Here is a 13,728-nt window from a genome sequence, read left to right on the forward strand (position 1 = left end):
TGAACAGTTCCTGCACAGTACAAAATAAGAGAGCTGCTGAGAGATTACATAAAACAGTGCACAACATTGAGCTTATTGTTATATATTAAATATATATTGTTGTATATTATAGTTATATACATTAAAGCTAGCAAAGGCACAGTAGAGAACAGGAGTCAGTGGAACTTACCACCCATAGAGTGCACAGAGTCCTTCCACTCAGCCCTCGAGAGAGTAACCACAAAATTGATGTCCCAGCTTTGGGGAAAAGCCCCACAGATTTCTAGGGAATGTGCAGAAGACTTTTTGCTTTGTGAAAGTTTGGTGTGGCTTTTGTAGTTTGTAAAGTGGAGTGTCTGTCAGTCAAAAATTCCAGCTGATCTTTCCACAGCAAGATGTTTATTGTCACTAGGAGTGTCACTTCCCCAGTGCCCGAATAACCATGAGACAGGCAGTCTTTAGTGAGTTATTTCACCAAGCTGCAAGCGTTTGTGAAGGGCAGGAGCCTTGCAGCAGCTAACAAAGCACGGGTGGGTCCCTGTGGTGGAAGATGTCCTGATGCACAGGGGTGGGAGAGGAGCAGCCACCTCTGCCTCCCTCTCCAGCTGCTGTGTGTGTCTGGAACAGCAGCTGGTGCCAACACTTGATAAATCATCAGCAAAATTTGGGATACAGCTTCCATGGGGGAGAGCTTTTTCTCTTTGGATTTAAACAAGAAATTTACTGGAAAAAATTATGATTAGTGAGAGTAAAATGGGAAGGGGCTGAGATTTTATAGCTCTGTTGGGGTTATGTCAGGAGGGGCAGTGGAGGAGCAGCTCTGATTTCTGCTCTCTGTGACAGGGACAGGGAACGCCTGGAGCAGGGCAAGGGAGGGTCAGGCTGGAGGTCAGGAAAGGTTCTTCCCCCCGAGGGGCACCTGGGGGAAAGTGAACCTGAGGGCAGAAATGGAACCTATTTAATGACTGTCTCTGTCTTAAAAATCTACAGATTTAACTCTGTGAATTACATCCATCCATCCCCCATCCAGAGGACATGTCCCTCCTTTCTCCTCCCAAATCCAGCACCTGCCAGGAGTCCACTGATACCCCCCCAGCAGAACAGAAACTCACCTTCACCTCAGCCAGAAGCCTTCAAAACACTTTAAATTATTTTCCCCCCCTCAAGAATATAAATAAGAGGGAAGTTTTAACCAGATCATCTACTTTTTATTTCAGAGGAAAGATTTGCATTATTTACTTTTATTTATATACATGTAGTTCACATTTGTATTTAAAATGCACAGACCTCCCAAGAATTTTCTCGTTCCGGCTTTAAATTAGCTGTTATTTTACAATACAAAAAATTATACCAAAAAACTGCAATCCTAAATGTGTGTATGTATAACACCCACAACCCCAGCAATGAAATAGTTTACAATACTTGCTCCTATTTACATATGAATGCAATAAATGCTAAATTATACATATTAACAAACTAAGCTCAAGTCTGAACACAGATAAGAATCATAAATAATTACAGAACAAAGAGGGAAAAAAATCCAGAATACAATTAATTCAAGGATCTTAGTTTAAAGAACATTTATTGTGCACAAATTTCAGAGTAATATAAAACTCTTTTTTTTCTTTTCTTTTTTTTCTTTTTTTTTTTGTAATGGACTGACATGTGATACACTCTGCGACAATTGTTATTTTTCTCTTTTTTTTCTACTGGTGAGGTTTGTGGAATCAATACTGAATGGAGAGGAAATGTCTAAAGAATTCTAGTACCTGGAAGACGCACACAAATAGTCTGTGTGAACAAAGAAACAGACTGAACAAAACCTGCCCTGATGCAGAAAAAATCAGCAGATACACATACTGTAGTAGTCCTGGCATGGAAACTCAGCTTGTTTCAGCAGCTACCAACAGAAAAAGCAGGAATTTGTCTAAAATTGCAAAGAACACACCCAAAAATGAGGAGCACACCCCGAGCCATCCCTTCCCTCCCTTCCCAGCCCAGCCCAGCCCTGTCCCCCTGTCCTGCAGCTCCAGGGGGCTCTGCCAGGGCAGCCCCTCCTCCCTCCCCTGGGTGTTCCCAGATGGAGAAAGCCGGGAGGGGCGCAGGGGCTGCCCTGGGCACGCAGAGTCTGCTGGCCGCTGTCTCACACACAGTTCAATATCAGTAAATCCCAGTTAATATCAATAAATCCCAGTAATTGTCAATAAATCCCAGCTTCCCGTGGGAAGGGGCCGAGGGCTCTGGATGCAGCTGGTGCCTGTCCCCAGCTCAGGGTCTCCTGGAGAAGGAAAAGCAGCTGGAACAGCTGGAGCAGCACAGGAGGGGGCAGCCCAGCCCATGGCACTGGAGCCCAGGGTATGGAGAAGGCCCCAGGTTTGGTTCCAGCCCCAGTTCCTCCTCTGAGCTCACGCAGGGCTGAGCAGGCTGTGCCATTTACAGCACCCCACAAAGCCCAGCAGGGCCCGGGCACCCTGGGCACGTTCCTGCACAGAGCTGGAGCTCCCGGGCACCTCCAGGACACAAAGCACCCTCAGGAGGGTGGATCTGCCAGCAGAGGCTGCCCATGGCTCCACACCACTGAATTTGGGACATTACGTGCCATGGCTTGATGTTCATCACAGGCATTTCCCATCATAAATAGCTTTATTCTGGTAATTTCACTACAACGCGTTTTAAGCCCAGGGAAAGTGATAGTAACAACTGAAAAGTTGTGTCTCATAAATATCCTTGTATCCAAAATATTGAGCCAGAGAGTGGCAAGGTCATGCTACACCTGCCCTGAAAAAATTCTGGGCCAAAATCCATGGAAAATGGTGAATTTAAAAAAAAAGGTGTTATTTGGAGATCCACTGGCACCATTGTTTTCTCAAAGAAAAGAGCCCCAACAGTTCTGAAATTTCATTACTAATTTTTTTAAAGGCTCCTCTCAGAGAATGAAAATCTTCTGAGGGTTGAGATGTCAAATGCTGAATTTCAGCCAGTCATAAACACCTGAAATAGTGATTTTGAATAGAAACACTGCCACAATTTCAGTAACAAAGGCCTTAAACTACTGATTTAATCTTCCACGTGGTGACCACTTTAAGGACCTTTATTACTTGTATTCAAATGTTGCTTTCCCCCTTTCAAATGGAAAAACCATTATTTAACTTGGTTTCTACATTAAAGTGAAATACATTTGAACACACAAAAGTCAAGTTATGCCTCCCTGCTTTGCAAGATATCACGATATAATCTGGTGTTTAAAGCTCTGGAAAGTTATCTACTACTGATCAGATGAAGGAGTTATTAAGACAAAACTCATACATAATTTAAAATCATCAAAAATACATTCAATATTTTTTTCTGGTTTATATACACCTTAAATCTCTCCATGTTCTGTACGGTACTGTAGAGTTTATGTACAAGTGCAAAATCTGTGTGCCATTTGTCATTTATTTACAGATTCTCCCATGAAATAAGGTTGTTCTTTCTCCCCCACCCCACCTCCAAATGAAATAAACCCAAAATTCCTTCTCTTTTGATACTGGCCTGGTGACAAACTGCCAGCAATTCCTCCTTCCCCAAGCCCTTCCCATGTTCTTCCCTGTTTACCTCTAAGCTGGGATGAAACTGCACCAGAGCTATGTATGAGAATTCTCTTCTCCCTCATCAGGATGGAGATCAGATGCAGGGTAGAGCTACATCCTAAAGGAGCCAGTTCCTTTTAGTTATGGAAGTAACTCTTGTTGCTCTATTTACATTTTTTGTTCTGATACACCTTGACTTTGATCATTTTTGCTCATTTTTGCAGTATCTGACACCTCATTTTGGGCACACTCCTGGCACACTGTAGGCTTTGCAGACCAGACAGCCCAGATCTCCAGGAGTGAGAAAACGTCCCAAACTCTGTATTTACGTCTTTTTATTAATGTAAAAATCTATCACCCCTCCAGGCCTACAGTTCTGAAAGCTGTTTGTGATCAGGAAAACCCAACAACTTTAAGCACCTGCCCAAGAGCTGTCCTGAAGAGGGAAACTCAAGCACTGGGGCTTTCACCATCCAGGCTGGCAGCTCTCCTCCCAAAAACAGCAAGAAGAAATCTGCAAACATCAGGATGTGCATCGTGGCTGAAAATACACAGTAACAGGGGAGGGATTTTAGTCAGTCTTATTTCTCCAGTTCAGATTAACCCTATCACTGAGCAAGTTAGAAAATATTATCAGGAGATGAATCTGTCTGAGGTAATCTGTGCATCAGGTAAAACTTAAATTGCCTAAATCCCTTCATTCTAAGACAAATCTGAACCCTTTTCTGATCATAATTCCTTCTTCCCACAGAGCACTGAAACGTCTAGTTTAGAAATAGATGCATTTATATATATTTATATATATAATGCATTTTCCCAATATTTTTCTTCAGTCCCATTGCACTTGTTAAATGACACATTAAATCAGAATTATCATCCACCACAGTCCTTAAGCCATCAGGCTGTTCCCATCACCACTGTCTGGACACACACAGCAATTCACCTCTTTATTGCAATGCTGCCAGGCTCCAAAGAGCTTCTTCAAAATACATGGTTAGGAAAAAAACCACCCCACAAATGAATGGCTGGCACGTGACTGATCACCAGAACACGCACAAAATAGGAGCAGTTTTTGGGTTTCAGTTTGGAAAGGTGCTGCCTGGCCAGACCCAAGAGCACTTCCCTTCCACGCGTTACTTCGTCATTATTAAATATCAGATGTCCTCCACAGCAGCTCAGTGACCTGGGGAACCCACGATGACGGATGGAGCCATAATCACACACCTCATGTGGCACCTTCACTGACACCTTCCACCACTGCAGCCCCCCCGGCCGTGTGGGTCTGTGCCACATTCCAGGGACACATGGACACCACCACACACAGATGGGTGGGCTCAGTCCAACCTTGAGCCTCAAACCCCAATCCCAGCTTGGCAGAGCAGTTCAGATGGTTTGATGCACCCCCAAACACCAAACCTTCTCTTTGCTGTGTGCAAGTCTCATCCTTTCACCAACCAGCCACTTCTTCAACCTCTAACAGAGCTCAAGCCACACAAGAAGTACCAGGATCTGATCGTGTAGAACTCAAACCTGTGGCAAAACAAAGCTGCTCTGCTTGATTTTTACTTAAAGTTCTTTTTTTACTTCATCCTCAAGTGCCCTGGCACCCGGAGCATTGCTTTTTACACCCTGTAAGAAGATGGAGCAAACCATAACCACTGGGGAGCAATGCCTCCAAGCTCAGCTCTCATCCAGAGGATGGCAGGAGGGAAGGGGGAGGAAAGAGGCCAAAATCAGAAACATGCGATGTGTCTGACCTGGAACACAGACTGCTTCTATGAAAATGCTGGTGAAACCGGGAGTTTTCTTATGGGATACTGAAACTCTACATGCCTTCCAGGTATTTGCACCTGGGTGAGTATTTGGTTGGTCAGGAAAATGCGATTTTCCTCCGACTGCATGGGACAGAGGACACAGAGTGCCTTGGGTGACTCTAGATGTGAGTATACATACCTTTAAAGGAATTTAATTATGTTAAAAAGCAGCGTGTGTAGCAGTCTCCTCACTCCCTAGATCTGTTCACGCCTAGGCACTTGTGTGTGGTGTACTCCAAGCAGGTTAAGACTATGTAAACACTGAGTCTTTCCAAAGCAACATCCAACTTTCCAGTTATTTCATGTGGCCTGAGCATCATCAACCTTTAAACCATCCCAGCTTTTGCATTCCTGGACCATGATGACTACAAAAAGGCTGTGCCTGGAAGAGAGTTCCATTGAAATAATGAGGGAACAGTTAAATATTAAATGAAAACAAAGAATGAAGATGCTTTGAAGATTAATAGTAGTGTTTATGTGTTGAGAGCTGACACCTGTAAACACTGGATCTTTTTCTTTTTGTACAGTTTGATAAATACAGAACTACAAAGCACTTTCCATGTAGAAACCTGAGTGTCATTCATTGGACTACTGTTGTATTTACACTGACCAGGAGTGGCGGCGTTGGACCTCACCGCACCTGCAACGAAATCATTCTGCTTTAAACTTGAAGAAAACAAAGGAGCAATCTGAAGCCATGTGTCAGTAAAACTTAAGTGGAGCAGTTGTCAAATAAAGCCAACTAGCACGTAGATGAGAGAAAAAACCGGGTTCAAGGAAGTTGTGTTTTTTTCCGGGTGCTTCTAGTCTCTTGGGACACGACTTGGAAATCTTCCTCCTCCTTGGTATTACTTTTCCATTGTGTTTAAAACCCTAGACAGTTTCTGATGTCCATGCATCAAATACAGGTTCCTGGCTGTGCAGGGGGCTGCTGCTTCCGATTTCGGACGGCGCCCGACTTCTCTTTGTAGGCAATTGGCATCTGTTGTGAAATGTCCACCAGAGCACTGGCCACGGCAAGACCTGGCACAGAACAAACATCACCACAACAGCCACAGCAACAAACCTGCACAAAGAACTCAGAAAACCCCTCCAGGCCACAAAGGGTGTAGAATTTTTTTAATAAACTAGAAAAGTGTTGTGGCCCAAGAATTAAGCTCCAGCCAATATTCTGAAAGGAGCTGAAATACTGCATGTTTAATTAGAAGCAACAGCAGGAGAAAAAGACACAATAAGGGTGGGTATTAGTGGATATAAAACTCTAAATGTGGAAGCCTCAACCTTTAATATTGAAGGTGTCTTTCTCTGCATCAGTATATGGACTACAATAAACCTGAAAGCAAATGTGCATGGAGGCTTCACTGCCCTTCCCGGGGATACATCACCTCTGCAAACTCCTCATGGCAGATCAGGGAGTCATGGAATGGTTTGGCTTCAAAGGCACCCTAAAGCCCATCCAGTTCCACCCCCTGCCATGGGCAGGGACACCTTCCACTAGCCCAGGGTGCTCCAAGCCCTGTCCAACCTGGCCTGGAAAATTCTAGAGATGGGGCAGCCACAGCTGCTCTGGGCACCCCGTGCCAGGGCCTCCCTGCTCTATTCACAGACAAACCACATCTGGGACTTAGCTCAATCCAGCTCAACACCTCAACACCAAACCATCCAATTCAAACCCTGCTAACTCTTTTTCCAAAGCCTTTGCTTCACTAAGCCCACTGGGGAACCCCAGTTAAATCCCACACTGCCCAGGAGATGATGTCCCAGTGCCCTGACACCAGGTTTGGGTCTGAAGGGGTTGAGAACAAGGCTGGATGGGGAAAAGCTCTTTGTCCAGAGCTCCTGAGAGGAGGGCAGAGATGCTCTGAAAGGACTTGTAGTGACAGGACAAGGGGAATGGTTTCGGACTGACAGCGGACAGGGTTAGATGGGATAGTCTTCCCTGTGACGTGGGGGAGGCCCTGGCACAAGTTGCTCTGTGGCTGCTCTGTGGTTTGCAGCAACCTGGGACAGTGGAAGGTGTCCCTGCCCATGGCAGGGGATGGAACTGGATGATCTTTAAGGTCCCTTCAAACTCCAATCTTTCCATGCTTCTGTGACTTGATGTTCCCCTGCAAATGGAGCTGGGAACTAAGTTGGATAGGCCAAGTGACAAGTTACCTTCACAGGTACCTACTGCAAACATGGCCCTACCACATCCCTCTGTCCCCCACCCAGCTGTTAATTAAAGCATAGTCCAGTATCAAATGTTCATCCACCAATTGACCTTAGTAATTAACCCAAAACTCATGTTGGAAGCCAGCAGGGCCCAGACCAGGGAGCCTAAAATACCTCGAGCACATCCCAAGCTGAACTGTGGCTACAGCAGCTGCTGTGGGATCAGGAAAGGTGAACCTGTAAGGCTGGGGAAGGAGTCCAGAGTTAATTCCAAGCCACCAGAGACAACAGCAATGCTCACCTGACTGTCCTGGTGGTGGAATACCCCCAAGCCCTCGAGGCAGCCTCACGAAGACGGAGAGAACGGCTGCTTTGTTCCCAAAGCAGGGCTCCAGCGCGATGGGCTTTGGTACAGTCTGCAGCAGGGGAAGCAGGGAGAAAACAAATGTTAAACAGCGTGTTACACCCTCCCTCCTCCCCCAGCATCACTCCTCCAGCTCCTACAAGCCCCAGGGCATGAACCACCATGAACCACACTGCTGTGCTGGGCAGATTTCCAGCACACAGCCAGCAAAGCTAAAACCACTGTCAGCAACAATCAAAACACAAGTCATCACCAGAAAACACATTCACTTAATAAAAATCAGGCTATTAAAAAGTCAAGCACTACACAAGGCTTGTATTTCTCCCTAAATTCAATAACAAAGGAGCAGCTTATGTAATCAACAGGACTGAGGGTTTGTTCCATCGACCCCATCAGCAGCCTGTCACTGATATCAGCACGCACCACCACGGCCATTCGACACTCCAAATTCTATTTCCACAATTTAAGTCCATGTACCACCTTAACAGCCCTCTGTGCATTAACAGAGTAAAGAACATTTTCCCAAGAACAGAAATAAGTGTTCAAGGCCAGGCTGGATGGAGCTTGAAGCAACCTGGTCTAGTGGAAGGTGTCCTTGTCCATGGCAGGGGGAATTAGACAGGCTTTAAGGGCCCTTTCAATCTGTGATTCTGATGTATAATAGGTGGTCAGCTTTCTCCCTGGAGGAGCAGAGGACTGGAGCCCTTGCTGACCCTCAGTGTCTGTGACCATCTCCCACTGCACTCTTGTGAAGATTTTACCTGAATGATCAACAGCCAGCTTCAGAATGCCATCAGAAAGCCAAAATGCAACAGCCCAGCCCAGAAACTAAAGTGTGTTCTCAGCTGGGCCCCAACCCACACACAGGTACACAGGATCAGTGCTACTGTGGGCTGCAATAACAGTCAGATTGGGATGCAAGTGTTCACCAATGATTACAGGTTCAGGAGAGTTTCTTCTTTTGTTCCACACCAGCTAAAAAAGCTGAGAAACACCATTTTACCCAATACACTGGGTGCTTTCTGTTTTCTTCTTTAGTATGGACAAATTCCACTCTGCTGTTAATGAAATAATTAGTTCTTTTTCCATCAGGCATCAAACTACACCATAGTACTCAAATATTCAACAGAAACTCAATGCAATGCAAGCCATGAAAAAGCCTGAACAGGAGTCAAACATGCTGTTAAATTACTGCTGCTCAATAAAGAAGACAAAAGGAGACAACAGCAAGCAAAATGAAACTTAAAACTTTCCAAATCTCTCATTTACTGCAATGATTGCAGCAGTGTTTGTTGGTCTGTGCCAGGCAGATAAATACATGCTACACGGGCTGGATGATGGAAGCTGCTGCCTGCCTGGTTTATGACAGCAGGTTTCTTCATCTCCCTACCCCCAACGAAGGGACCCAACTCAGAGTAAAGCTTTTCCCAGAAGGAAACAAGCACACCCTGATGCTGGATCCCAGAGGCAATGGAGGGAGCTCGGAGAAGGAGCCGCAGGAATAGAGCCCATGGATTTCTGCCTTATGGGGGGAGCAAGAACACAGCACAAAGCTGATTTTCTTCTGGAGAGACTCAAGTATATTACTTATTCCACTGCTAATGAAACACTTCTGCTGAATTCTAGAGCTTGGAGGATGGCACTTGGGTTACAGAGAGCTCTTGTGCTCACCCTCAGCACTGAGCAGAACGGGCAGCAAGGACCACGCAGAGAAGTGATGGAGGGACTGAAGGAGCAACTGAATAATAGACTGTATTTTTTAATACTTTTTAATGTATTTGTTTTCAATGGATTAATGGCCCCGGAGCTGCTGCAGGGCTGGAGCCCCTCTGCTCTGGAGCCAGGCTGGCAGAGCTGGGAATGCTCCCCTGGAGAAGGGAAGGCTCCAGGCAGAGCTCAGAGCCCCTGGCAGGGCCTGCAGGGGCTCCAGGAGAGCTGCAGAGGGGCTGGGGACAAGGCCTGCAGGGACAGGAGCCAGGGAATGGCTCCCACTGGGAAAGGGGAGATTGGGCTGGGATCTTGGCAAGGAATTCCTGGCTGGGCTGGAATTCCCAGATTTGCTGGGGCTGCCCCTGGATCCCTGGCAGTGCCCAAGGCCAGGCTGGACATTGGGGTTGGAGCACCTGGGACAGTGGGAGGTGTCCCTGCCATGGCAGACCATGGAAAGATGACCTTTAGAGTCCCTCCCAACCCATGAGGATGCTCAGCAGCACATTCACCATCCTCCAGCCAACCTGCAGAAACAGGAGGCAGGAAAATCCATCTCAGGGGTCACCAAATCCAGCCCTCCACCAACACAGGCAATGGCACATAAAAGCAGAGTTCTCTGCTTTAAGAGTAGTTACACTTTCAGCCTGTGCCATCACCTCTGGGAGACCTTTCCAGATCCCCTGGTCTGGATCTCACCACTCTGCCACCAGAAACTTTCTTTTAACCTCAAATCGTTCACACTTCAATTTATTCATCTGCCTCACGTTCTTCTGTGCCTTAACCCTCTCCCTGGGCTTTACTCTGCTGTACAGTTCAGCCCTCTTTTGGATCTCAGTCTTCTTTTGGATCAACTGGAAGAGCAACACTCTGAATTCCTTCCCTGAACACAAGCACTGCCTCCTCCAGTTCTCCAAGTGCCCCTCTCTGCTCCTTGTTCTCGACCACCTGAGAGGCATTTCAGGCTCTGACAGTGCCTCTGTTGTGGTACCCAAATCACCCTGAGTCTCCTGCACACCATAAAATAGAAAGAAACAGTAGCTGTTCATTATATAGCTCTCAGTCGCAGAGCTGAAGGGACTTGGAGAGAAATTTAGCTCATCTCTCAGCCCCAGGCAAGACCCTCTCTCCTCCTCTGCCCTTTCCAACTAATGAACCCTGAGTGTGCAGCAGAAACTCTCATTATGAGTCCCTGTGGGCACAATCTTCCCTTTCCATGGAATTTTTATTTTGGTCCTCAAGGTCACCCATCTTGCTCCTCTCTGCTCTCCTGGTTCCACAGCACAGACAGCTGGGATAGGAGGTAGCCCTGGGCCTCCTTCCTTCCATTGTCAACCTGCCCAGAAAACAGTCAGAATCATAGAATATTTTGGGTTGGAAGGGACCTTAAAGTTCATCTCATACCCTGCAGGGAGCAAGGACACATTCCGCTGTCCCAGGTGCTCCAGCCCCAGTGTCCAGCCTGGCCTTGGGCACTGGCAGGGATCCAGGGGCAGCCACAGCTGCTCTGCCAGGGCCTGCCCACCCTGCCAGGGAACAATTCCTAATTCCCAATAACCCATCCATCCCTGCCCTCTGGCAGTGGGAGCCCTTCCCTGGCTCCTGTCCCTTCAGGCCCCTGTAAAATCTCTCTCCATCTTTCCTGGTGGGCCCTTCAGGTACTGAAAGGCTACAATTAGGTCAACTCAAACCCTTTTATTTTCCAGGCTGAACAATCCCAAAAACGATGAGGGTTGGTAAAATGTTGTTAATAGTTCCCTGCGTGGGGATCCTTATTTCTCTCAACCATGCACAGCAAGGACAACGATGCACCCAAAATCTGTCAGGCTGTTGCAAACTAATTTGGAAGGAATTAAGCACGACATCACTTTGCTGCAGCTAAGCTCCATTTTAAAACTAAAAGGGGAAAAATGGCCTATTGTCCATCAATCCAGCTTTTCCTGAGACAAGCTGCAGTTAATAACAACAAAACCTCGCCTAAAGAATCAAGTACTGCACATTTATTTTTGACAGCCCCGGTTCAGGCACCTGTTTTCTGAACTGTGACTCATTGTGCATCTCTGAGTGCTGCTCACGGCCGGGAGACAGAGCAGGGAGGGAATGACTCAGAGCAGTGAGGGATGAGGAATGTGGAATTTGAGCAGGGAGGTCAGGAGTGAAGGACACACTGCACCCTCTGCAAGGCAGAACCAGCGCTGGAGCCAGGGACCAGGTTCAGCACTCAGGGAGGAAAATGTGACAGTTCAACCAGCAGTTTCACTGTGACTGGACTGGAGACCTCACCCTGCGCCAGCCCTGCCCTGCCTGTCACCTGATGTGACCTAGGCAGGTGTCACCAGGACACCAAGGGTCTAAGGAGCAGCTGGTTGGCTTCGTCAAGTGCAGTTTTGGTGAGGAGGTCTCAAGAGCTCAGGTCTCCTTTCTTTGCCCACTCAAGTGGTTTCTGAGTGCTCTTATCACAGATTATGGAATCCTCTGAGTTGAATGGGACCCACAGGGATCAGCCAGCCCAGCCCCTGTCCCTGCCCAGACCCCCCAAATCCCACCTGGGCATCCCTGGAGCTCTGTCCCAACGCTCCTGGAGCTCTGGCAGCCCCGGGGCTGTGCCCATTCCCTGGGCAGCCTGGGCAGTGCCAGCACCCTCTGGGGATGAACCTTTCCTGACCTCCACCTAAACATCTCCTGACACAGTTCCATATCCTCTTTTGTTGCAGATCCAAGCCATTCTCCTGCAAGAAGATTTTGAGTGAACATGGAAAGCAGAGATCAGATGTGAGAGATGGCTCTTAAGGGTAAACTTTTAAAAGGTACATAAAATAGGTGTATTTCCAAATTTTGTAACAGCCTCTATCAGATGCTTAAAACCTGCCTCTGCCAGCAACTTCCATTCAGAGGTTTTGATAAACTCATTGTTGAATTAAAGAAGTGATTCTTTTTTACTGAAGGCTTAATGGCACAATAAAGTAGACATTATTCAAATCTATTCAAATAAGGTGCATCTCTCAGACACTCAGCACCAGAGGACTGCTTTGAGAGGTGCCTGAACAGCAGAGTCCCATCATGGGAGCAGATACAGAGGGGAGAACAAAGCCCTGGAGCTCGAGTGGGTGGGCAAAGCCCACAGTCAATGGCCATGGACAGAGCTGAGCTGGCTGAGCCAGCAGGCCCTGCCCTGAGGCACCTCTTGTCCTCAAAGAAATATGAACAGCTGTGCCTCTAGCACTCTGGAGAGACAAATTCATGGAGCTGATCACAGAACCATGGAATGCTTTGAGTTGGAAGGGACCTTAAAACTCATCTTAAAGCCACGGCAGAGACACCTCCCACTGTCCCAGGCTGCTCCCAGCCCCAGTGTCCAACCTGGCCTTGGGCACTGCCAGGGATCCAGGGGCAGCCCCAGCAAATCTGGGAATTCCAGCCCAGGCAGGAATTCCTTGCCAAGATCCCAGCCCAATCTCCCCTTTCCCAGTGGGAGCCATTCCCTGGCTCCTGTCCCTGCAGGCCTTGTCCCCAGCCCCTCTGCAGCTCTCCTGGAGCCCCTGCAGGCCCTGCCAGGGGCTCTGAGCTCTGCCTGGAGCCTTCCCTTCTCCAGGGGAGCATTCCCAGCTCTGCCAGCCTGGCTCCAGAGCAGAGGGGCTCCAGCCCTGCAGCAGCTCCGGGGCCTCCTCTGGGCTCTCTCCAGCAGCTCCACGTCCTCCTGCTGTTGGCCCCAGGGCTGGGGCAGCTCTGCAGGTGGGCTCTCACCTCAGGGAGGGGCACAGGGACAGAGTCCCCCCTCCCCTGCACTGAATCACCTGAACCCTTCCCTGCAAGGGGCTTTCCATGCTCCTGCACAGCAAAGCAACAATCAATGGACACGATGGGAAAAGCCCCAAGAACTGCAAGAATCAGAATGGTACAAATGTCAAAGGAACAGCAGAAAGCCAGTGAAGCCCTGCTGGCCTGGAAGCCGTGGGCAGCCCTGTCTGGGGGAACAGGCAGCTCATGGTGCCTTAAGGGTGGTGACACAGCCCCGTGTTCCCAGAGGCAGCAATAGCTGCTCTCAGCTGCTTTCCACAGATGATTTTACTGGCCCAAACCAGCACTAAAAGCCAAGTAATTCCAGTTGTTTCTGAGTTTTGATGTGTATTTAGCATACATA

At 47.7% G+C, this 13,728-nt stretch overlaps 1 protein-coding gene across 1 annotated transcript in view; it reads right to left on the bottom strand.

Moving 5' to 3' along the window:
- Window positions 1-1,165: 1,165 nt before the first annotated feature.
- The window catches only part of ATRN (attractin), a 150,827-nt gene continuing 138,264 nt past the window's right edge, over window positions 1,166-13,728 (bottom strand). Inside the window, exons 28-29 of the mRNA XM_066548861.1 lie at window positions 7,818-7,932; window positions 1,166-6,385 (exon numbers count right to left, since the gene is read on the bottom strand). Of these exons, the coding sequence (XP_066404958.1) occupies window positions 6,261-6,385; window positions 7,818-7,932 (240 nt within the window). The 3' untranslated portion in view covers window positions 1,166-6,260. The remainder of the gene's footprint in view (window positions 6,386-7,817; window positions 7,933-13,728) is intronic.

The sequence above is a fragment of the Molothrus aeneus genome, chromosome 4, assembly GCF_037042795.1.
Source record: "Molothrus aeneus isolate 106 chromosome 4, BPBGC_Maene_1.0, whole genome shotgun sequence".
NCBI classification, from domain to species: Eukaryota; Metazoa; Chordata; class Aves; order Passeriformes; family Icteridae; genus Molothrus; species Molothrus aeneus.